Source organism: Gossypium raimondii, chromosome 1 (assembly GCF_025698545.1).
Source record: "Gossypium raimondii isolate GPD5lz chromosome 1, ASM2569854v1, whole genome shotgun sequence".
Taxonomy (NCBI): Eukaryota; Viridiplantae; Streptophyta; class Magnoliopsida; order Malvales; family Malvaceae; genus Gossypium; species Gossypium raimondii.
In genome coordinates this window covers 12,449,558-12,476,181 of record NC_068565.1, presented here as the reverse complement: position 1 = coordinate 12,476,181, position 26,624 = coordinate 12,449,558, and the positions used below count along the sequence as shown (strand labels likewise).

General features: G+C 31.3%; 1 protein-coding gene, 1 long non-coding RNA gene and 1 pseudogene across 7 annotated transcripts; 1 reads left to right on the top strand and 2 right to left on the bottom strand.

Annotated features, from left to right (window-relative positions):
* Positions 1 to 90: 90 nt before the first annotated feature.
* LOC105782629 (uncharacterized) lies at positions 91 to 4,448 on the bottom strand. 5 transcript variants are annotated; one of them, XM_052631848.1, is made up of 8 exons: positions 3,557 to 4,448; positions 3,247 to 3,314; positions 2,249 to 2,330; positions 2,065 to 2,140; positions 1,135 to 1,192; positions 1,011 to 1,036; positions 726 to 840; positions 91 to 331 (listed from the first exon to the last, which is right to left on the bottom strand). In XM_052631848.1, the coding sequence occupies exons 2-8, from the start codon at positions 3,288 to 3,290 to the stop codon at positions 190 to 192; spliced, it is 543 nt and encodes a 180-aa protein (XP_052487808.1). In that variant the 5' UTR covers positions 3,291 to 3,314; positions 3,557 to 4,448; the 3' UTR covers positions 91 to 189. The 5 variants fall into 5 exon arrangements, 4 of the variants coding, with proteins under 4 accessions (XP_052487808.1, XP_052487807.1, XP_052487805.1 ...); XM_052631847.1 differs by lacking the exon at positions 3,247 to 3,314 and having other exon boundaries at positions 3,557 to 4,128; positions 4,199 to 4,448; XM_052631845.1 differs by lacking the exon at positions 3,247 to 3,314 and having other exon boundaries at positions 3,557 to 4,447.
* Positions 4,449 to 6,709: 2,261 nt separating this feature from the next.
* Positions 6,710 to 25,347, bottom strand: LOC105786786 (trans-ocimene synthase, chloroplastic-like; annotated as a pseudogene).
* On the top strand, positions 14,740 to 22,215 carry LOC105782669 (uncharacterized). 2 transcript variants are annotated; one of them, XR_008193880.1, is made up of 8 exons: positions 14,740 to 14,869; positions 15,014 to 15,139; positions 20,560 to 20,700; positions 20,793 to 21,030; positions 21,112 to 21,263; positions 21,344 to 21,436; positions 21,511 to 21,610; positions 21,765 to 22,215. It is a non-coding gene; the product is annotated as an uncharacterized LOC105782669 (long non-coding RNA). The 2 variants fall into 2 exon arrangements; XR_001129878.2 differs by having other exon boundaries at positions 14,760 to 14,910.
* Positions 25,348 to 26,624: the final 1,277 nt, after the last annotated feature.

Here is a 26,624-nt window from a genome sequence, read left to right as displayed (position 1 = left end):
AAAATTTTTATGAAAATTTTAATTTTAAAACTAAATATAAAAATTAATGAATTTAATTTTAGAATTTAAAATAATAAATTTATAACACAATTAAAATCCAAAAGTTAGAAAAGTTGTCGTAAATATTAAAGTAAAATAAAAATTTAGAATCAAAACTAAAATAAATAATACATATGAGAAATAGATCGACTAGTTGAACTTGCCTATGACTATACACATCGCAAGATAATAAAAAATACAATGCATTTTCTTAATCAAGTAAATCTTGGTAATAAAAAATACAACGCAAACTACATCTGCTACATTCCTGGTTATCCAATCTTCATGTACCCTGCAGAATTGGGAAAATAATTATAGTGCATTAAAACAAAAATTGATATTGACAAGTTAAATATGAATGGGAAATAACATGAATGCAAAAATTAATACTCGAGGAAATTGACAACTTAGCTATCTCAACCATGGAAATGAATTAGATATTGAATAAGAGAGATTACAACAATGAAACCAATGAATTCCTAGTTTACATATGTATGTGCCACTGGACTTGTTAAGTGAAGAATGAGAACCAAATTTTTTTCAATGACTACAGGACATAAGACCAAGAGCATCAAAAGTTTCCAAACATGAAACAACTAATCTGTTAAGCAAGTCAGAAAATCAACGAGCTTATTATTTTAGCTAATAGTGGAACAAGGAGACAATTGAGATCAATTGAGACTAACCTCGGTTGAGATGCAGAAGTTTCGCGACAATCAGAAAAGATCACCTTGATATACTTATAATCTTCGCACCATAAATAATCAAAGTAATAATCATCGATATTATTCACCTTGTTGCCTAACCTCACATAATAATCAAAATAAATTTTAAAACCGCCCAGAAATTTTAAATAGATTACATCAACATATATTGAGCATAGCAACCTTCTAAAGAGAAAATCAAACAAATCAACTAAACGAACATAGAAAAATTGATGCTTCAAACCAAAACACCAGAGTTTACTTTACCTCCATCCCATGGGGTGTCATCAAGTCTGCAAATCCATCAAGTAAAGACATTAGCACAATTTAATAGAACTTTCATCTAAAAAGCAAGTACATAAAGATTCTCTAGTCTTATTTCATAATATACCCAAATATAACAGCATTCCAAAGCATAATGTTGTTATCTTGAGGTGCACCACTAATTCCTGCACAAAATAAATGATAAAAAAGGCCACAGTTCTTTAGCATAAACAACAAACAAATTAGATGAAATACAAGAATGCTTAGATGGCAAATATAAAACCAGCTAAGCTTACGAGCCAAAGCAGCATATAAAAGAATTTACCATTTAACCTACTAGTACATAAATGAAATTATTTTTTCATTATTGCAACTAATATAATCATAAATAATTTAAGAAAACAATTGAAAAACAAATCTTATCTACCTAAAGCATAAGAATTCAAAATCTTTTAGATTATTTGATAAATAAAATATTTTATCTTTCTTGCCAATAAAATAAAATACAAAACAAGAATCAAATTAGTTCAACTCCAAGTCCTTAGTCAAATCAGTTCAACCTCAAGTTCTTTGTCAAAAGAAAAGAATATATATAAAAAACCAAGAAAACACATACCTAGTTTGATTGGCAAAATGTCGTTTTCTTTGGTAGGTGACCATTGGGAAGATTAACAATTAATTAAGAAGATGAAAAGACATAGACCTTGAAGAGTTTTTGCAAGCAAATTGATTAAACTTCTTCTATGTTCGAATTTTTTGATATTCAATTCTTGTTTTTTATTTTATTTTATTGGTAAAATATTTTATTTTCATATGGCATATTATTTGAAGTACAAAATGTTTTCAGGCAGTACATAGAAACCCTTATCTACTTAAAGCATAGAATTCAAACAAAGGAACTGAGCTTCACTAAGTGATGGGCTAGCATGGAATATGTCCCCATGGGGAATATTGTGACAACTACCTCTTAGATACAAAAGTGGACAGAAAAAAGAAAACCAGAGTATATTCGTGTAGTGTCAGACCTCAGGAAATTTCATAATTGCTTGCTGAATACCTCCATGATCAAGTGGCAAAATATTGTAGGCAAACAACTCAGATCTAGCTTTAATGCTCTCTCTGTCAGCAAGGGCCTTCAAAGGAAAAAAGAGATATAACATAAGATGACAAGCATAGTAACAAAATCCAGATATTACAAAATATTATGGTAAGAAGGCTAAATCATAGGGGGGAAATAGAACCTGAGGACCAGCTATAACTGTCTTTAGTACTTCATACAACACATAAGCAATTCTACATGCATCTAGCAACTTCTCTCCATGCCTAATCCAGAAAGAAAAAGGAAACAGAACAAAAGTGAATAACACGTTAATTTCATGTAGAGGACATATTTTTTGTATAAAGTGCATGTCTTAAAAAGTAATTTAAAAACAAACTAATTATAAATTTTTTTCCTCTTTCTTTCCCTAACTTTTTTTTCTTTTTTCTCTTGTATTCTCCTTTCTTATCCTCCATTACTTTCCCAAATCCATCCTCTATGGGGAAGGAGTTTAGAACAAAAAGGAAAATAGAAGATTTTAGAGCTGCCATTTCATCACAAAGTCAACGACAATTAACAAAATTAGACCAACAAAAACAAACAAAAAAAAAAAAACAAATACAATTTGGATAACTATTTTGTAATTTTTTAATTACATGACAAAAATAAAACTTAAAGCATAATTGTAGCTTACCCAAAATTAATAAAACTTAAGTCATGAATAAGTATCTTTTGGCTTTGCATCATTGATTCATGTGAATAAAAGGCATCACTTCAGCCATGTAATTATTATATGCTTCTCAACCCCTTTCATGGAGTTATTCTAATAATATTGTTATTTAAAAGATAAATCATGAACAATACAAAGCAATATCTAGCACCAAACACAAAACAAGTATCAAATATGAATATAAATCCGACACATTATGTTATATATGTAGCATATATATGATAAAGTTATGTCATTGATGCCCTACACGCTCCCTTTTACTCATTAATGGCTACCAAAATGATTATTAAAGGACACTAAATAAACCCTTTTCTCACTTTAAACTGAAGTAAACAAGTAATAACAAAAAAAAAAAAGGAAAAAAGAGAGAACAATGATTAACAACATAGCCCATGTTAAATTTTTAATTATAGCAAAATCCATTTTTCTTAACAGTAAATTACAAACTTAGCTCAGCCAGTACTTAATACTTATGTTGCGAAAAATGGTCCTTGGTTCTGTTTAAGGTATGCATGACAACCCTCTCATTTCACCATCCCTGTAAAATGAAGCTAGAAGTCAAAAGATTTCGTGAAAATTACCATTCATTCACTACTTTTTAAATTCTTCAAATACTCTATTTTTTTCATTCACTACTTCTTTTTTTTCTACTATTGTATTTATGTAAATAGCAGCAAAATAATCCTGAACTGCAGAAGGCATGTTAAAAAGCACAAAGCGAAAACATAGAGAAGCTTCTTCATGTGTATATATATAGTATTAAGCAAATTAGAGATGTACCTTGAATTGAACCCCAAGACCGAAATTCTTGTGAAAAATGGAATGGTTCCTTTCATCAGCTTCATCGCCGGGAGAATACTTGACCCCACATGCACCAACTCCTCATTGTTGGACCGAATGATACCTCTATAGAATCCATTTTGTGGACTAATATGAACTACTCCTCACTTCGCAGACTTTCACGCTCACAAGGATTGGAACCGTAGACATTGGGTAGACCGACGTTCTAGCTAACAACTGAACTAAGAGCCCTTATTACTATTATATTACACACGACTGTAAAGACGCGATAAAGTAAGACACCCTGGATGGGAGGAAGGATAAGATAGCCAGCACGTCAGATAAGATGATGAGGAATCCTTAGACTTACGGGCTGGAATGTGCCGCTCCGCTTAGTCGACTGACAGGCATGGAGAAGAAAATCAGATTGACCTAACTCTAAATGAAACTGTGCATAACTTCTCTTCTTATTTAGATTTCTCCCATTGGAACCACATTCTTCCCTTGAAACCCTAGTCTCTGATATGGGTTTGTCGAACTTGTCATCGCCATATTCTTTTTTCTTGTCATTCCTTAAAAACTCCCAAAAGTAAATAAAATTAAAAAAATAAAACAAAACAAAAAACTAGGATATCAACAAACCCTTCTATCAGTTTCATCATTTCTTCCAGCGATATGTCTGGGTGATTCCATCCTATCTTCTGGTTTTCTTCCTTCAAGTCTGTTGTTGGAAATGGGAAATTTGGGGGATTTCAGCTGAAGAAAAACAAACTTTTATTTGGGGGATTTAGGGCGCATGACGGAGATGAGAAGAAGAGGGAGTAATGAGCGGGTAACCAAAATTTTTTTTTAGAAGTGAGCGGGATTTTGATTATCTTTTATTTGCTTCCACATTTGTGGTGTTTTAAAGAAAAAACGCCACTACCTAAACTGACCGTATTGAAAAATTGCAATACATGTTTGCGGCATTTTTATCAAAATACCGGTAATGTCTACCTTTTGCGACGTTTTTGCTAAAAATGTCACTAAAAAATTTAAATTCTTCTATCGAAATGACGCCGTTTTGGGAAATTTTAATACATAGTAATGACATTTTTTGCTGAAAACACCGCTAAAGCTCGCATATTTTTTTTATATTCAATTATTGTATCTTTCATATAAATTTTACATAAAAATTATTAAAATTTTAAGTAATATTTAAAAGAATTAGAAAAATTAGAAATTTTATTTTTTATTTCATTTTTATTTTTGTATTTTATTTTTCTTATAATTTGGTCCTATCCAAATTAAATAATTACCTATCTATCCATATTAAATATATCAAATGGTTTAGATTAAATATTTTTAAATATAAAAGCATTAATTAATTGTATAAAATTGTATCATTTAACAAATCTCAAATAAACCTTAAATCTTAAATTAACCATTCAATATACATAAAGTCTATCTATTATATATCTCTTAAATAATATAAACTATACTCATAATTTCAATATATTAAATTTATTATTATATCTTTTACAATTATGTAAGAACATATTTAATATATAAATAAAAAAACTAATTAATCTAAACCCTAAACCTTAACCCGACCCTTGAAATCCTAAATCCCTAACTCTTAACCCCTAACCCCCTAACTTCTAACCCTTAAACCTTAAATCCCAACCCTTAAACCATAATCCCTAAATCCATATATAATCCCCAAACCTTAAAATAGTAACTCCTAAACTGGCCTTAAATCTTAAATTAATTATATACCGTAAACCATATAAACCCTAAACTATAATGATAATTAATTAAATATTTTAAAATTAATACTATCTTATCTTTTTCAATTATATATGAAATTGTTAATATATAAATTTAAAAACACATTTAAAATATAAATAAAAAAATTAATCTAAACCCAAAACCCTAACTCGACCCATAAATCCCTAAACTCTAAATCCTTAACTCTTAACCCCTAAACCTCTAACCTCTAACCCTTAACCCCTAAACCCTAAACCTTAAATCCTAACCCTTACACCATAATCCATAAATCCATACTCCCTAAACCTTAAAATAGTAACTCCAAAACCGACCTTAAACCTTAAATAAATCATATACCTTAAACCAGAAATCCTAAACTATAGCGATAAATAATTCAATATTTTAAAATTAATACTATCTCTTTTATGATTATATAAGAAAATTTTTAATATATAAATTAAAAAATAATCAGTAATCATGTACCCAAAAAACTTTAAAATTATTTTAAATAATAGTATTTTAATTTTCCATGTGTTTTATTTCAAATTATTTCTACGTGTTATTATTTTTTTTGAAGATTTTAAATATTCAATTAGAAATAAATTGAATTTTATTTAATTAATATAAATAAACCAATTAAGATAAAATGTTTTTAGCGGAGCTTTTTCAAAAACGCCGCTAAAGCCCACAACATTAGCGGTGCTTTTTAAGAAACGCCGCTAAAACCCTGAGCATTAGTGGCGCTAAAACCCTAAGAATTAGCGGCACTTTTTTAAAAACACCGCTAAAACCCCGAGAATTAGCGGCACTTTTTCAAAAATGCCGCTAAATCCCAGAGCATTAGCGTCGCGGCGTTTTTCGAAAAACGCCGCTAATACTCGATCTTTAGTGGCGATTTTCGTAAAGTGCCGCTAATGCTCGATTTTTAGCGGCGTTTTTTGTCCAAAAGCCGCTAAAAGCCTGTTTTGGTGTAGTGAACAATCTCTCTTTTTTGTAATTTGTTGAATAAAACTCATACACACAGGAAACAATATTATCAAATAATTTTAACTCCTCCTTAATACATTGCCCTTAATTTAAAAAAACTTAACTTAAAAAATAAATAAGTAAATTAATCCAAAGTTTGAAATTTATATCAGTAATCAACAATGAAACAAGGAAGATAACGCAAAAATAGTAAGAACCATGCACTCATCAAAATAAAATTCATTAGTAGCAGCATCACAAGTAGCGATTTAAGGATTACAATAATCTGAACTAACCCCTCTAAAAAATCAACATATCATCATAAAAAATCATCATCAGAATTACTCCCCTTCAGCAACATCCTTATCTTAATCTCTCCCCTTCAACAACAACACCCACCATCATTACTCCCCCTTTTCGATCAACACAATTGTCAAACTAATCTTCATCAAGGAGAGCAAATAGATCAACACGCAGGGCCTTCTGCTTGTCTATAACCTTCTTGGAAACCTTGGTCTCTGCTTGTAATCCGATAACTTGCCTCTCATTCAACTCAAAGTAGGAAGAGAGTTCATCAATCATTCTTTGGTGAATGCTTGTAGGAATAACCTTGAGGCTTGAAGCAGTGGGCACTTTTTGAGTCTGATATGCTTCTTCCTTCTCTACATCATCACTATAAGAATCAGTGGCTTCTTTCTCTTGGTCGTTGATAGCATGTTTCCTTTCCAACCATTTATGGGAAAACTTTAATTGTGGCATTGGTTTCTAGAACTGTTCAGTAGCTCTAACAATTCGAGGATTATGCAAGATTTGGAAAATGAGAGAGGGAAATGACTAACATGTGTCTTGGATGAACTTTCTTAGCATTCTTAACAATTTCATCAAATACCAATTACCCAAGGTTGGACTTGACCATTTCAACCACCTTTTTTAACAAGATAGCCGCTCTTTTACTAAGTCCCTCTAGTTGTTTGGGAGTAAGTGATAGTATGTTTATTTTGCATATTTTATGTGTTTAAATAAATTAATTCTTGAAATAATTCTTGCTAAATTGCTGATTTTATGTTTAAATTTTGTCAAGAACGAAAATTGGAAGCTTTATTTCAAAGACAAGCAGAAAAAGATTAAATTAGAGCATGAGCAATAGAAAAGGGGCCGAATCGGAAATTTGAAGACATTTAAAGGCTGATCAGATTTTTGACTTTGTAAAAGCCATATTAGAAAAGAAAATCTGATATTTTATTTTGTGTAATTAGTGGGTAGGTCGGTTAGCCTAATTTTAATATATGGTTTGTGTACAAATAAGGTGTATGGTGGACTTTGAAAGACACACATTGAATACCCGGAAATTGAATAGAAAATCAATTCATTTCATTTCTTTTCATGCATGAAGTTGAAGTACAAGCATTCTACCAACTTCTATTTCCATTTCAATATTTTGGCTTAACTGCTTCCCAAGTCCTTTTTCCTTTCCATTTTCTACCATTTCCATTTAAACCATTTCCATACACCAATCAAGCATGACTAATTTCATGCTTCACTAAATTTCTAACTTAGTTTTAGGCTGGTATTCTTTCCGATCAAGAATCGTGAGAAATGAGTCCGCACTAAAAATCTTTCATAACGATATTCACCATCTCTCTAGAATATAGGATGGTACAAATTCGTCCCTTAAAGTTAGTTTGATTTCAACACAAAGTGCACGTTGGGTTGGAGTCATTTTGGCATACAGTTGGAAAGATGAGTCGTCCGTGTGTATTTGGATTCCTGTAAACAAGTTGGCGTGTCCTGATGGAGTCATACTACTGGGATTTTCGTCAAGGGAGATAGTGATCGGACTTAAACGTATTACGCGGTTGATGTAACACCCCCTAACCTTAAACCGTCGCCGAAACAGGGTTACGAGGAATTACCAGACATATCAGACAATCTACAAATAATTCTTAAACAAATAACAAACATATTATAATATAATCATAATTTCATATAAATATTTTTATTACTAATTGACTTCATTTTTTTTATTGTTTAAATTAATAAACTTCATTCATTCTATTTCAATTTGTTACCAAATATACCAAATATGTTATGATAATTCTATTTCCATTTCATTACGCCAAGTATCAAAATATCATTTTAGTATCATTTTCAACCAAAAGCATAAGACACTTTCAAGTGACCAATATAACACCTAAGTACATGCCACTTTACCAAAAGAAATATTACATCACCAAATTTTGTACTAGAGTCGGGATCGCTCTGGATGTTGAGCTGGAACCTTAATTTTTACTAACCTGCGCACGGAATCAACTGTACGCTGAGTATTTCATACTCAGTGGTATTACTATAATTCAAATTATAATATAATAACCAAGTAAATTAAATCATTTAATTTTAAAAAAATTTTCCAAACTAATTCATATTTTACTTTCATTTCTCAATATCTACAATTCAATTTGGCTTTCATTAGTTAATATCATATACTATCACATTGAGCCATTATTTATCTCATGAATATTTAGTTCATGCTTTCTATTCACATTTTCATATTCAATTCACATTTTCAAATTATATTCCACAACGACGTTTCTTTTCAATGGCTCAACTGATTCATTTCATTCGATTTAACTTTTCAATTAATTACCCCTATTAACAGACTTGGACTTTGGCAGACACGCGGATCCAACCAAACACACCAGATTGACACCCAGTGCCTCATCGGATAGTTCGAAGCAAAGTTGACACCCAGTGTCTCATTGGTCTAGCCGAAGTAAAGTGATACCCAGTATCTCATTGAATCTATCGGAAGTAAAATAGTGACACCCAGTGTCTCATCGACTCGAGGTCGAAGTATCCCTGAACTCTTCCAATCCTATGACATGCCAACTATATTCGACTCAGCCCGACTAGTTAATAGGGTTTCCAATTCTCAATTCAAACTCACTTTCATTTCAAAATTTACTTTCAATATCAAATTCACTTTTTTTTCATTCACTAATCAAAATTCAATTCAATAAAGTTACTTACCTCAATATTTACTTACCATAAATTAAATAAATTAAAATTAATTTTTGATAATGAATAACTTGAATTATAGTAATACAAACCAGAATTTCGCGATTACTCCTTGATAACTTTTTCATTTCCTTTCGGTGTCGATGTCTCGGGTTCTTTGCTAGCTACAAAAATTAAAATAATTTACAATCATTAATAAATCACTAATTTACATTAAATACTAACTTTCTATTTAACTCACTTAAATTCCAATTTTAGTCCTAACTAAATTCATCTATTTTTCCATTACAATTTATATCTTATTCCTATCCAAATTCCATATAAACTTAAATTTAACTATCAAATTTTCATCATAATTTCATAATTTTGAATTTCTTTCAATTTAGTCCCTACGACACAAAACTTATAGCCTAGTTTACAATTTAATCCTTTAATCAACTCTAATCAATAATTCTATCAAATAAACCCTAATTCAATCATTTATTCAACATGAACCCTACTAAAAATCTACTAATTTTCAAATTTTCAACTTAAATTCAATAATATTCAAGTCTAGAACTCCAAAACATCAAAATTATAAGAAAATGGACTAAATTGACTTACCAAATTAAACCCCAAGCTTTAAAAACCCTATTTCTCCCTTTTCTTTCTTTTCTTCTTTCCTTTCTCTGTTTCCGAATGGTTCTGTTTCTTTTTATGCTTGATTTTGTTTGTTTTATCTTTTATTTTACTTTAGTTTATTATATTATTATATCAACTTAATAATAATTATTATTTCTTAAATTGTAAGTAAATAAATATGTATTTTACAATTGTACGTATATGATTTATTACACTTGTACTTTATTATCACCATACATTTGTCAACTTATTAATTTGTTCATTTATCTAATAATATAATATCAATTAAATAATAATATTTATTATTATAATAATAAATATCTATTTAATAACAAATATAAATATTACAAATATTCACATATATATTTTACATTCGTATTTTATCATCACCGTCCACTTGTCATAATTTCAATTTATTTATCATATAGAAATCTTTTACTAATTAATAATAAATAATAAAATATCTTTTACTAATTATATATATAATACAAATGTACTCATTTAAATTAATACACTTGTATTTTATTTTTACCTTACACTTCTCTTTTCTTAATTTATTTCATAATATAATAATATAATCAATTTAATTTATAATATAATAAAATAATAACAATAATAATATATTTTATAATCAAACAATCATAAAAATCAAAGATTTTTATGCCTTGCGGCCTCATTCATTAGAATAGACTTAATTGCCTATTTAGTCCCCCTTATCTTCTTTTAATCTATAATTAGACTTTCATACCTTATTCAATTCAGTCCTTTTTCCTAATATCTATTAACTAAGCTAAATTCACCCAATTTGAACCTAATAAAACACTCAACTAGACTCATGATTACTCCTAATAATTATTTATGAACTCGGTTTACTAAGACGAAGGTCCTATAACTCACTTTTTCGGTGCCTGTGAATTTTGGGTCATTACAGTTGAGGCCATTAATTCGAGTTGGGTTCTACAGAACACAAGGCTGCTGGGGTCTTGAATTACGAACATGTAACACCCCTAACCCGTATCCAATGCCGAAATAGAGTTATGGAGCATTACAGGAGTTTACATTTCAAAACTATCAAAAATATAAACTCATTTACTTCACAACATCAATCATGGCAAATTTCATCAATAACATACATATATCCACATATCAACCATTTCAATCATTCAAAATACCAAATTTACAAGTCAAAACATAATGGCTAAAACATCAACCAAAAACACCTATACTTGTGCATATTTATCCAATATCAATTAACTTGTTTCCATACCAAAACATAACATAATTGCTACATAATCACCACACCACATTAGATTGATGCCATATCTATGTAACAATATGGATTTAAAGTGGAGAGATCAGTAACTTAACGAAAAGGAAAAGGCTGTGATGTGATTTTTTGGGGTCATTTTGAGACTAGAATCAATATCTTTGTATCATGGTGGTCTGCCACATTTTTAGTATATGCAATAAGTTTAAATTTCATAATGCTTAAAGAATTAACACTTAGATTCTAATTTTGTCCTTTTATTAGCGAAGATAATTAATGAAATCCGGGAGTTGAGCTCAAACTTGACTTTTAGAACGTTTCACTTTTAAATGTTAAGCTGAATTAGATGTGTAAATAGTTTTGTTTAAGATTGCTGGATTAGTATTTTTTATTCGGTTTGACTTCAAATTTGAATTTGAGTTGAAAATTTTTAATGCTAACTTCAAAAACCAATTAAAATAAAAAAAATTGATTAATTCTACAAACTACTCAAGTCCAATATTTGGATAGTTGAATTGCATTTTTTTGGAGCGAAACCCAAAAAACTTGTGTTTGATCTACACCATAGCAAAATGACATGTATTAATGAAATAATAAATTAAAAAAAAATAAGTACGAGAATTTTCAATACGAAATTAAAAGAATCTAAGAAGCAATTGTTTCGAGCAAATTATAGCACAAACCTTGGAAGTTTCTAAGTCATCAAGGAATCGAACAAAGTAAGCAGGGATACAAACCAAGTCAGAATGAAACCAGTTCTCCACAAATTCTGGCAAATATTGATTTATGGATTGTCCTACCATTCCAAAAATGACATATACCATGGCTAAAACTATCCCAATGGAGATCCATGCGTTCTCTAGATATTCTTCGGCCTTCATTAAGATATGCTCTAATATAATACTGCCACTACAAAAAAGAAAAATGTTTATTGTAAATTATCAATTCATATAAGTTACAATTAATATATATATGTGTATATATATACTTCATAAAAGTGGGGAGACGGTTACATGTATATATATACTTCATAAATTATTAGGATTTGCCATTTAATTGAGTCGTGCCTGTTCTTTAAGGTAGGGTAAAATATCGATGCCGTTATCTAGCAAAGCATCTCGAGCCACTTCACTACCACGGTTGTAGATGGCTTCGTAGAGAAATTTCATATACTCTGGAAGTTCCTCCATTGCCTTAAGATCCCATCTGCAATATTGAAATACTTTTAGCACAACAAGTCATTACACATATTTAGATTTTTATATATGCATTACCGATTTACTGCATTTGTGTATTTCTCAAGCTCATCCAGTAATCCATATGTGTCAAATATGCCATCTAATGGAGTTGCTAGGGATCCAAATTTTGTGACATTCCTCCTACACTTGGAAAATTGGGGACTCGGAGGAGAAATTCCCATTGCCCAAAAAGTAACACTCAATTAGCCTATCTCGAACAAAAGGAAGCCTTTCCTTGCACTACAACAAAATAGGTTTTTAGCGGCGTTTGAACAAAAAACGCCGCAATAAATCGAGCATTCACGGCACTTTTTAACAAACGCCGCAATAGGTAAGCAATAGCGGCGCTTTTTCTAAAACGCTGCAATAGATCAAGCATTAGCGGCGCTTTTCGGAAAACGCCACAAAAGGTTGAGCAAAACGACGTCGTTTTCTTTTTGAGCTTTAGTGGCATTAGCGGCGCTTTTTAACAAACACCGCAATAAATTGAGAATTAGCAGCGCTTTTTGAAAAACTCTGCTAAAGATCGGGCAATAGTGGCGCTTTTTGTAAAACGCCGCTACAGGTCAAGCATGAGTGGCGCTTTTTGGAAAACGCCGCAAAAAAGTTGAGCAAAGCGGCATCGTTTTCTTTTTGAGCTTTAGTGGCATTAGCAGCGCTTTTTAACAAACACCGCAATAGATAGAACATTAGCGACACTTATTGAGAAACGCCGCTAAAGATCGAGCAATAGTGGCGCTTGTTGGAAAATGCCGCAAAAAGTTGAGCAAAATGTTTTTTGTTGAGCTTTAGTGGCATTAGCGACAATTTTTAACAAACGCCGCAATAGATCGAGCATTAGCAGTGATTTTTAACAAATGCCGCAATAGATCGAGCAATAGCGGCGCTTTCTGTAAAACGCCGCTATAGGTCAAGCATTAGCAGCGCTGTTTGGAAAACGCCGCAAAGAAGTTAAGCAAAACGACGTCGTTTTCTTTTTGAGCTTTAGTGGCATTAGCGGCGCTTTTTAACAAACACCGCAAAAAATCATTTTATTTTAAGCTTTACGATTTAGGGTTTAGGATTTTAGGGTTTAAAGGTTAGTATTTAAGGTTTAATGTCTGTGGTTTAGGGTTTTTGAAAATCGTCGCTATAGGTCGAACTTTAGTGGCATTTTTTGGAAAACGCCACAAATGGTTTATTTATATTAATTAAAATATAAATTATTTTTAATTTAATATTTAAATTCTTCATAAAAAAATGACACGTAGAAAAAATTTGAAAGAAAAAACTTAGAAAAATATTTGTTAAAATGAAAAAAATTAAAATACTATTATTTAAAATAATTTGAAAGGTTTTTGGGTACATGACTGATTGTTTTTTAATTTATATATTAAATAATTTCTTATATAATCGTAAAAGAGATAGTATTAATTTTAAAATATTGAATTAATTATCATTATAGTTTAGAGTTTATGGTTTAGGGTTTAAGGTTTAGGAGTTACTAATTTAAGGTTTATGAATTATGGGTTTAGAGATTATGGATTATGGATTATGGTTTAAGGGTTGGGGTTTAACGTTTAGGGGTTAGGGGTTAAGGACTAAGGGTTTAGGGTTTATGTTTTATTATTTAGGGTTTAGGAGATAGGGGTTTAGGGATTATGGTTTATGGTTCAAGGGTTAGGGTTTAAAGTTTAGGTGTTAGGGGTTTAGGGTTTATAGTTTATGTTTTATGATTCAGTGTTTAGGGGATAGGGGTTAGGGGTTTAGAGATTATGATTTATAGTTTATGGTTTAAGGGTTAGGGTTTAAGGTTTAGGTGTTAGGGGTTAAGGGTTAGGTGTTTAGGGTTTATAGTTCATGTTTTATGATTCAAGGTTTAGGGGATAGGAGTTAAATGTTTAGGGTTTAGATTAATTAGTATTTTTTAATTTATATATTAAATAATTTCTTATATAATTGTAAAAGAGATAATATTAATTTTAATATATTAAAATTATGATTGTAGTTTAAATTTTTAAAAATTATATAAAAATTTTAAAATTTATATTAATTAAATTTTCAAAATTAATTATTTAAAATTGATATGAATTATATAATAATTAAATATAAAATTGTAAAAAAAAGTCAATCATTAGTGGTGTTTGGACAAAAAACGCCGCTAGTATATATTAAAATTTTTTAAAACGGCGCCATTTCACTACAGAAATTTAATTTTTTAGTGGCGTTTTTGTGAAAAATGCCGTAAAAGATATACAATTAGTGACGTTTTTTTACAAGTGCCCCAAATATTGCAATATCAATTTGACTTAAACGGCATCGTTTTTTTTGGGGTCTGTTGTTCTAAGTCTGAATCTCCGCCCCCCGACTCTCCTTCCATCTTTCTCCTCTCCAGCAAATCCCTAGATCTTTCACCCCTTCAATGTCTTTTGCCGGCCTTCTTCTCGCTCCAAGATCGCTTCTTGTTTGGGCTGATTGGTAAAAATCTCATCACCTTACCTAATTTCTCATTTGACTGGGTATATGGCTGTTCCTTTTTCTCTTTGATTTTTTCTTTCTTTAATGCTTGCTTTGTTTTTTCTTTCTCTTTAATTTCTTCATTGCTTCTATTGCTCTCTGTAGGGCACAACCCCGATTCTAAAGCTCTTGCGAAATTAAAAGCTTCTCTTTCAATCTCACAAATTAGGATTTTCCGTAACAAAATCCCTCATTAGTGTTTCCCTCCCATTCTTCAATTTTTCGAGCTCGGTAAGCTCTCTTTTCTTCTTCTTCTTTTTCCTCCCGAAATTTTTGTATACATAATCACCAATATCTTCTTTTCTTTTAATGCTGAATGTTTAATATGTATATATATATATTTCTTAATCAATCAACGTTTTTCTCCATTTGCTTTGAGCATTACTGCGTTATAATAACAAATAGTTCTTTGCAAATCTGTTTTTCTCTTTTGCTGGAATCTCTTATTGTATTCCTTCTATTTCTAAATTTTATGCCTTTTGGTTCAATTTCTCATTCCTTATTTTCTGCCTTATTGTTTTTCTTCCCTTTTCCCCCTTTTGGTTCTATAGTTGAATGTGATAGAGTGTAATTTTTGAACCCGTAAACCTAACTTGAGCATTCTACTTCAATCATGAAATTTGTCTCTGCCTCTGCATCATTTGTCTCTTTTCCCCCTTTTCCAAATTCATAGCCATAAAATGAAAATTTTCCTCCACTGGGATCAAATTCAAGATTCATGAATATACATGATTTAGAGGAAAATAGTAAGTTTTGTTAAAATAATTTAATTGTCAGAGTGAATAATTTGCAGACCACCAATCATAATAATGAAAATGATATTATTAATTCTTAAATCACCTTATTTCTCTAATTAAATCAATCAATTCAAACTAATAATCTGAATATTTCATTAAGTTTGTGTTAGTGAACATAAATCATTATTGAACATTTGCCTAACTTTTTTATTTTTATTTTTTTTGTTTCTAAAAGTTACGACTTTGAATCTTTTAGTTTCCCTTTCACCCTCATGATGACTTTTCGTTATATATAACTTCCGTGTTTATTAGAGTTTTTTTAAAAGGAGATTCATTTACGATTTTGTCTTTAAAATTAAAATAAATAATATCCGCTTAAAATAATATTTTAAAGTTTCTATTTTAAAATAATATATAATTTACATAACTTACATAAATATATATCATATCAAAACTTAATATTTGATTTTAATACTTAATATTTTTAAATGTTTTTAAAACTTATAAATATTTTTTATCAATATAATAAATTTGATCATTATTTAAATTTATTTTAATATAAAAATCAAATTACTATTTTTATATTAAAATGTTTGATTTTAATATTTAATATTTTTAAATGTTTTTAAAACTTATAAAATATATGTCATAACTTACATAACTTACATAACTTACATAAATATATATAAGATCAAAACTTACATAATTTACATAACTTTAAAGAATTAAAAAACTTGGGATCTTAACTTAATAACTATATATATATATATATATATATATATATATATATATCATATCATAACTTACATAACTCACACAACATACATAACTTAATAACTTATATATATCATATCATAACTTAATAACTTATATATATAATATCATAACTTACATAACTCACATAACTTACATAACTTAATAACTTATATATATCATATCATAACTTACATAACTCACATAACTTACATAACGTAATAACTTATATATATCATATCATAACTTACATAACTTACATAATACATAAATATATATCATATCATAACTTACATAACTTAATTATACTTATAAATAAACAACTTACCCATGTAATTTATTGTCAACTTTAGACTTCAAGAACTACAAAATGGACCGGTTTTGGATGAATTTGTCAAGGGTAAGCAACGACTATCGAAATAGAGTACAAACTGTTCTAAATTTTGCATTTCAAAATGCAAGCCAAGAGAATATGATTGTTTGCCTGTGTAAGAAGTGTGGCAACATCAATTGGCATTTTCTGAAGTTGGCTGCGAACATCTAATTGTTGATAGGTTTATTCAAGGGTATAAAAAATGGATTTTCTATGGAGAGTGCACACCTAGTAGAACCTCTTCAACGATTAATCCGACTTATCCTCATAATGCTTACCATCAGTCTGTTAGAGAAGATGACATGGAAGGTATGTTGCGGGATGCATTTAATATGCTTAGTCATGGTTTGCAATCATTTTCACTCGACTTTGTTGCATCCGATGATTGTAATCTTGGTGGAAATGCTTTTACCAAAACGGGAAGAAGTATACCTGATGAAGAGTTGAATGGAGAAGCGGAGAAGTTCTACACGTTACTTAATGAAATGAATGAAGAACTTTATGAGGGATCAAAATTTTCAAAAATGTTATTTTGTATTCGTCTTTTTCAATTAAAATGTTTGGGGGGTGGACCAGAAACTCTTTGACAATACTGTTAGAGTTTTTGAGAGATATGTTTCCGTTTGCAAAAATCTCTCATTCATGCAAAGATATGAAGAAATTGAGAAAAGATTTAGGCCTTGGGTACAACAAAATTCATAGTTGTCTAAATGATTGCATGTTGTATTGGGGTGATCGGAAAAATCAATAGTCTTGTCATGTATGCGGTAAATTTCGTTGGATGAATAGAAATACAGAAGATGTGAATGAGGATGAATATGATGCACGGTCAAGAAAGAAGCCAATTAAGATTTTACGATATTTTTCGCTAATACCAAGGCTTCAAAGGCTTTTCATGTCGTTAAAGACAGCCGAGTCTATGACGTGGCATCATGATGGGCGAACCAATGATGGATTATGAAGGCATCCTGCAGATTCTTTAGCTTGAAAATAATTTGACAGTAAATTTTCAAACTTTGCAAGCGATCCTAGGAGTGTGAGGTTTGGGCTAGCATCTGATGGATTTAATCCTTATAAAATCATGAGCACTTCGTACAATACTTGGCCTGTAGTGTTTGTTCCTTACAATTTGCTTCCATGGATTTGCATGAAGTAATCTTCCTTTATCTTATCTATGATTATCACTAGAGAGAAAGGTCTTGGAAATGATATTGACATTTATTTGCAGCTACTTATTGAAGAGTTAAAATAGTTATGGGCGGGTGTTGAGACATATGATGTATTGAGAAATGAGAACTTTAATTTACGTGCAGCTTTGTTGTAGACTATTAATGACTTTCCGGCTTATGCTAATTTATCTGGTTGGAGTACCAAGAGACATTATGCTTGTCCTTGTTGTGCTGCGCAAACATGTTCGAAGTGGTTATATAATGGGAAGAAGTTCTCTTATATGGGGCATCGTCGGTGGTTAGATGGAAATCATAGATTTAGATTTCAGAGTACTCTATTTGATGATAATGAAAAGTTTAGAGAAGCTCCTAAGCAGACCATTGGATCTGAAATCTTGTTCATGTTGAAAGATATGAATTTTAGTTATGGGAAGAGTCAACCGCCCAACACACAAACAAAGAGATGATCGAGGGATGAATTTGATGATGAGTTTGATGAAGAGGATGATCCTAATGAGGCGGACTTGTGGAAAAAAAAAGTATTTCTTTGAGTTGCCTTATTGGGAGCATCACATTTTACGACACAATTTGAATATCATGCATATTGAGAAGAATGTTTGTGAGAACATCATTGGGACAATTTTGGATGTCGATGGAAAATCGAAAGACTATCTTCAGAGTCGACTTGATTTAGTTCACAAGTACTTCTGAATGGAAAATATTGGTTGCTGCCTTCTATTTTTTCAATGTTGAAGAAAGAGAAAGAACTGTTCTGCATGGTGTTGAAGGATATAAAGGTCCCAGATGCGTATGCATCAAATATATCTCGATGTGTGAGTTTTAAAGATCGAAGACTATATTTATTAAAATCACATGATTATCACATCTTGATACAAGATTTACTGTTAGTTACTTTACGGTGTTGTATGTCAAAAAAGGTGACATATTGTATAATTGAACTATCCAATATAATGAAAGCCATTTGTGACAAAGTTTTGAATGTTGAAGAACTAGAGAAAGTACAAGATCGAACCACTTTGACTTTATGTAATTTGGAAAAGATCTTCCCACCTTCCTTCTTCACAATTATGGTGCACTTGTTAATCCATCTTCCTCATGAAGCAATACTTGGTGGACCCGTTTTCTATCGATGGATGTATCCTATAGAAATGTGCTAATTTATTTGTAAATTATTCATTCATTCACCTCTATGCATTTAGTTACAACTTTTGATAATGTTGTATATCGTGTTTAGGTTCCTATCTAAATTGAAGTCTTATTACCGTAAAAAACGTTATCTAGAAGGATCACTTGCTGAAGGTTACTTGGCAGAGGAGTGTATGACTTTTTGTTCTAGATATTTAGAAGATGTTGAAACAAGACTGAACAGACCAAGTAGAAATGTTGGGCTCACTGATCATGACTTGGCCAAAACTTATTTATTTCAAAGTTATGGAGAACCAATCGGTAAAGTTGAAATTGTAGAATTAGATGATAGATCGTGGGTACAAGCACATTGATATGTTCTTTTTCACCACGATTAAATGGAACCATTACGCAAGTAAGTTATAGAATTTGATAAATATTCATCTTTTTAATTTGTTTATCTTTTAACAAATTAAACTCTTTTTAACATAGTGAGTAGAAACAAATCTTGAGGTCTCATTCACGCTCCCGAAGATTACAACATCGAGAGATTAATAAGTTATTCATAGAATCTTTCCATGAATGGTTAAGCCAAACGGTATGCAATTGAAGCTTTCATTGACAAATAATAATGTTTTCTCATAACATTTATAATGCTCAATTTACTTTCGATTCAATAGGTTTGGAGTGGGAAGGATGTCAATGACGAAGTTAAATGACTTTCCCAATGTTTGAATAGAGTAGTAAAAAGATATAGTGTCTTCCTCATCAATGGATTTAAATTTCATACAAAATATCGCGAGAGATTGAGGAGAACTCAAAATTGTGGAATAGTTGTTAATTCTTCAATTACAAGTTATGCTAGTGCTAGGTATGGTAATCCTGTTGAGGGAAATGTGGAGTATTACGGACTTCTTACTGATATTATTGAGTTGGGTTACTGTGGCAAATGAAATGTTGTCTTATTTCGATGTGATTGTGCTGATGCTAATACTGCTCACAGAATTAAAAAAGATCAATTTGGTTTTACAATGGTGAACTCTCGATTGATTCACACTAGACAATGACTGATAGATGAGCCGTATGTATTTTCTTCTCAAGGGAAACAAGTTTTTTACTCGAAAGATCCAACTAATGAGGTTGGTACGTTGTACTCTGTAACACTCCTAGAGACTTGTTTGACATGGGCAATGGAAGTAGAGATGACATTGACGAAAGATCAGAAACTTTGTCTTTTGTAGAAAAAAAACTTAAATGAAAATATCCCTAGTACTAGTACACAATTTCAATGGGTTCACCAGAATGTTGATGAAGATATTTACGAATTATGATGTAGTAAGATTTTACGATTTCTTAATTATATGTAATATCATAATTTAAATCTTGGTCTTGTTAAATATTTCAACTATTATATATGTACTATTATTTTTGTAATTAGTTACTAAAATTTCAACTATTTTATGTGTATTGTAGATAAAATGCCTAGAAGAAGATTACGAGATCTAAGTATTGTTCAAAATACTCCAAATTCGGAAGAAACAAATAGTGAACAACAGACTGCTATTGGATCTTCGAATGTTCCGAATACACCTGACAAACTTGCAGAAATTCAAAGTAATGTTAAATTAAATTTACACGTGTTGACTTTTATTATTGATTTCTTTTTCAAATTCTTATATTATAATATACCATTTTTCTGCTGAAAGTGCTGGGACGCGCAGAGGTCGAGCACGTACGCTACTTAAAGATTTATATGAATTAAATCCTGTCAAGCGTGTCAAAGTATCTAAAAATAATCTTGCTCAGCCTGTTGGATCAGAAGCTCGACTTTTAGTAGGAGATTTGGACATTATAGCACGAAATGCCAATATGTTGCCTCTCAACTACGAGTCATGGCATCAAATGCCTGATTGTAACAAAAATAAAGCTCTCGATAATATTAAGGTAACAAAATGTGAATGTAATTTATAAAACTTTGGTTTAAGTTTCATTTATATTTACTTTCTAAACTTGTGTTTTTTGTAGGAGAGGTTTGCATTAGAGGTCTCGGATAATTATGTCAAGAAGGCATTGGGAAAAATATGAAGAGACTATAAAATTACTTTAAAGAAATAATATTTTAAGACAAAAACAACTCTCGAAGAGAAATTGTGAAATGTCCCGCCTAGAATGCTGAGGTATTACGTACTTCCAAACTGTTATAATTATTTCGGTTTATAGTATTTACTATATATGTAATAATAATTTTATAATGTAGGATCATGAACGAGTTGGAACAAGTAGCAGGCAAAAACAAAAATTCACTCACACAGCTGGGTCGAAAAGTTTTGCTTGTGTAGCTGAGGCCGAGGTATTTTTAATTTATTAATTGTGTCAAATATTTATTACTTTCTATTAAATAATATTTTTACTACTATATTGTAGGAACTGTCGTCTGGTCAAAAAGTTGGACGCCTTCAGCTTTTTGACATTACACAGGAAGAAAGATGAATTTCCTATGACTTCTGAAGCTGTAGAAATTATGGTATGTTTACTTAACAAAATCTGAATTATTTTAAATATTTATAGTGTTTAATTACAATGGTTTAATTCATTGTTTGTAATGCAAATAATGTTAAGTTATGTTGCATTTGTTTTTATTATATATTTTGTTTTTAACTCTTTGATTGATTTATTAGGAGAAACTAAAGGATAAAAAGGCAGAGTATGAAGTGGTTGCTTCGAGTGATAGTTCTGTTAATGTTGATGACATTGATAACCGGATTATTACTGAAGTTTTGAGTCCTAAAAGGTATGGTCGGGTTTGATTTCAAGGATCTTTTATTAACCCAACCCAATATTTTGGATCCAGCTCGTAGCAATACATGCCTTCGGGGAGTTAGGCTCAAGCTGAACTTCAAAGGTTAAGAGACCAGATGGCTTAGATGCAAGCGAGCACAATTGAGAAAATTGCTCAACTTAAAGCGGAGGCAGCAGCGAGGGAAGTAGAGTAGAGCAGAGCAGAAAGTACGATGAACTCCAGCTACAGCTTTAGAATGTGATGAAGATGCTTCAGTAGTCGCAAAATCCGTCATCTTAAACATTTTTTTTCTTTTTGTAAGAATATTTTTAACATTATAACTTTTAACATTAGTGTAAGAATATTTTTTATTATACTTAAGTTATCAATTTATATCATATATCTTTCGTTGAATTTGAAGTATCATTTAGATTTGCTATTTTTGGTTGAATTTCATGCTACAGGAAGGGTTGTATATGGATGAATATTAAATGTTACAAATCTGTCAAAGTTAGTGGTGTTTTCTTCATAAATGCCGCTAAAGTCATGTTCTTTAGTGGCTTTTGTGATAAGAGCGCCGCTAAAGGTCATGTTCTTTAGCGGCGTTTATGATAAGAGCGCCGCTAAAGGTCATACTCTTTAGCGGCATTTGTGATAAGAGTTCCGCTAAAGGTCATGATCTTTAGCGGCGTTTGTAGTAGAAGCGCCACTAAAGGTCATGTTCTTTAGCGGCGTTTGTGGTAGAAGCGCCGCTAAATTTCATGTTTTTTAGTGGCGTTTGTGGTAGAGGCGCCGCTAAAGGTCATGTTCTTTAGCGGTGTTTTTTAAATAAATGTCGCAAAATTTAGCGGCATTGTCTATAGCAGCATTTTTTACTGCGCTTGTAAAAGCGCCGCAAATAGTTTTAGCGGCACATAAAAATGCCGCTAAAGGCCTAAAAAATGCCGCTAAAAGCCTGTTTTGCTGCAGTATTGATATTCAAGTCCTTCCACCACCTGCTCATACATGTAGGACAATTTTATCATTGTTTTGATAAAAAAACCTCATTTTTCCCCTATAGCATGATCTTACTCAAATTCAAAAGCAAAAAAAGAAAAAAAATGATCTTACTCCACTAGCTCCTGCAGCTCCTTGAGATAAATGGATTGCAAGATGTTGTAGTACAACTTAGTTAACCCTACCAAAACTGAATTCATTCTATCATCATCATCATCTCTCTGGTTTTGGTAGATACCAATGAAGTCTCGTGCTTCAGTCCATGCCATTCTCCAATGTTGTGGGTATTCCATTGACTGTTGTACTTGCTCACCCATTCTCCTCTCCATCTTTTCCCTTAGTACTGATAGATGTTTAGCACTAAAGTTCTGTGCCTCATCTAAAACATCTTCTTCTGGCATCCTAAGGTATGATGCTCCATGTAAACTTAAAAGCCCTGCAACATTTTCTTTTAAGCTATCCATCAATTTCCCATCTCTATCCATGAACTTGTTAAACACATTTGCATTTACATTTTCACCCTTTAGATGAATATCACATTTCGGTCTTCAAAATTGATATAAAACTTGTTAACCTGTGGAAATGAATAAACCATTCTGACGTAAAATCCTGAATTGCATAGCTACAGTGTAAAAATCATTGGCGACATTTTGATCGGATGGATTTGGTTTTCAAAAAGGTAAGCCACTCCTAGTCGTTGCATCAGATCTAATTGGAAACGTGCCTCTTTCACGCTAGCAAGTAACTCCTTGGCACATTGCTTAAGTTCCTCGAGATGACTACCATGACTCTCAACCTAAAAACAGTTACCAATGAAAAAGGGCCACTTAAATCTAAAGTAAAAAACTGTAATTTTTTAGGTTGTTATTTTAAAAATATTTGAACAGAAACATCTCTCCAGGATTCTTTTCCAAAGGAAATAGTAGTGCTTTCGCATACTGTTATCCAATAACCTTCCAATATTTTCCAAATAAGTGTTTTTAAAAAAATATTATGGAGGACGAATTTTCAGTAAAACCTCTACATATTCTTGTAAAAGAACTTTTCAATAGATGACATTTTAAGCCATTCGATTCTCAAGATCCTCAAAAATATTATGAAAGCATTCTGGTTCAAACTGGATCAACATTTTTCAAACACTACACAAACTCAAAAGATCCAAATTTTATCACCTATTCAATAGTCCAAATAGTGAAAATTTTTTGACCAAGAGATTGGGGTGAAAACTCAAGTTCTCCAAAGAAATTGCTAGTCTAATTTACCACCAAAATAGACCACCACCCATATTTCACATATTGATATTACCAAACGGCCTAGGACAATGCCTTCTTAATGAACAATCAACATATGAGGCATTTCCAGCTCATATTATTCAAATATGGTATCCAATTCAAATTCCAAAATTTGTTTCAAGAACGATGGAACTGGTATAGACCATCATCTTTCCATATCTTACCGGAAAAAAAAATTATGGCCCAAGTTATTTGACACATTCTAGCCCGAACCAGACCAAAAACACATGTATAAAACCATGCATTTTTCTCAAAATTGTGCATTTCTTAGATTGTTTCCTAGATTTACTCTTATGAATAGGATCCATGTATTGAGATTCCATTATTAGTTCGAAATTCTAGAATGAAATGGTGGGACAAATTTAATGATGAAAAATATGATTCCAAGTACTTGGATAATTTTTTCAACAAAAATCAGAAATTATGTAAGTTCGTGGCCTCAGATAAAACAACAATAAAATTCTTTCAAGTAAAACCAACTGCTAGTGCAATGTTGGCTTAAGCCAAGACCAATAAGGAATTCAAAAAACTCATGGCTGAAATGTTCATCTCAATAGATTCTGGACCAGAAGACTAGAAATCCTCAACGTCTTTAATCAAAATAGTGGATCTTGCATACGATACCACTTCAGTAACTATCACCAAAACTAAAAAAAAATAAAAAATGATAATTTTTGAGAAAAGACAAAAGATGAACAGAGGAGATTCTCTTCAAGAAAACGACGAATGAATTGTAACAGCTCTAACCAATCTCCGTTGCCAAAGTCGGGTCATGAAATATTTTGACGTTAATTTAAACCTTTATCATTACTTACTCATAAATATCCAACCATGAATATAAACAATTAATCACATTGCAATTATAAAAATATATAGTTACGGGCCCTAAATCGAGTTTATGGGGCATTAAAAATAGTTTGGAAACATTCTGGGTCGATTCGAAACAAAACAGAAAAGTTAGGAAAAGGTTGAAAAATTTGAAAATAGGGGACACACGGCTGTGTGTCACAGCCCAAATCGTGTAGACATTTAAAATCCAGACACACGGTCGTGTCCCAGCCTGTGGTTCGCCTGTATGTGCATTCAATGTTAGGTCACACGGCCGTGTCATAAGTCGTGCCTCAGACCATGTAAATAACTATTTTAAGACACATGGCTGTGTCGCAGGTCGTGTGAAACCTGCACCTTAATCATTACGGTACACAACCGGGTAGATAGACCGTGTGAGACACATGGTCGTGTGATAGCCCGTATCCCAAGCTGTGTGCACCAAAATTTTCTTTTAAAACAATGTAATTTTTACATTTATCTTGGTTCCCAAGCCAAAACTAAAACCACATTAAAACCATGACCAAAATTGTCCTCAAACAATTCAAAAAAAAAAAAACGTACATATCAAAATCCTACAATTCATGTGCCTAACCAATGTGCCATTCAAAGGCACCTCAACAAGATTTTAACATTCAATAAAGCAAGATAAGTAGACACATAACTCAAACCAAGCTTTCACATTCTAACATCAACCAAATGACCAAAAATATATATAAACATGAGTACATATATATAGACTTTCTTCTAATACTAATTCAAGCACATCAATAGCATAATACCAAAGTGACCAATTCACTAGAATAACCATCATGTGAAAGCATTTACATAAATAACTCCAAACATCTATATGTATCAAATTCTATTGAGTCTTACTCGTAGTGATCATTTATCAAAGAATGACTCTGGTTATCAAATGATTGAACAATCGTGACCAATTTACTTACAATACTTAGTTGACATTCATAAAAAGCATCTAATAAATTATGAGTTCAATACATCCTGTTTAGCAGAAAGACGGATATTCCTTACTCATTATCAGACAATCACTTATTCACAAACTTTGTGTGGGGCTAATAGTTTTCATTTCTTGTCTCGTGGAAAACCTTTTTTGCTCCGCTTAGCCCTATCTCCCTTTAGGGGTATTTTAGTGATAGGTTCTATAGGAACCGGACGATCCTATTTGTTCAAATACCTAGCGACAAACTCCTATGTTCCTTTCATTACAGTATTTCTAAACAAGTTCCTGGATAACAAGCTTAAAGGTTTTCTTATTGATGATTTCGATATTGATGATAGTGACGATATTGATGCTAGTGATGTTATTGATGATAGATACGCTATTGATCGTGACCTTGATACGGAGTTGGAGCTTCTAACTATGATGAATGCGTTAAACTATGTTTTAAAGTAACCTTCACTGGAATTAACCATAACCAAAAGATCATTGTTTCAATATTGACAACCTAGGTACATGCCAAGACACAAAAGAAATATATCATCAGCTTGAGTTCGGGATTGATGTTGGATGACGAAATGTCAATCAAAAGTAGGTACCTAACCTGTACATAAGGTACTGATCAATTAACAAATACTTTACTTGACTCAAAGAGCTACAATTTCATTTAATAACCATCATTTCA

What these genes read in the sequence shown, in the direction of transcription:
- LOC105782629 (XM_012607503.2), bottom strand. Translation starts at nt 2,416, where the DNA reads ATGCACTTTATACAAAAAATATGTCCTCTACATGAAATTAACGTGTTA. An exon ending in TTTGCCACTTGATCATGGAG is followed by an intron (nt 1,193 to 2,064) that starts GTATTCAGCAAG and finishes TATTTTGTGCAG; the next exon opens with GAATTAGTGGTGCACCTCAA. An exon ending in ACTTCTGCATCTCAACCGAG is followed by an intron (nt 332 to 725) that starts GTTAGTCTCAAT and finishes CCAATTCTGCAG; the next exon opens with GGTACATGAAGATTGGATAA.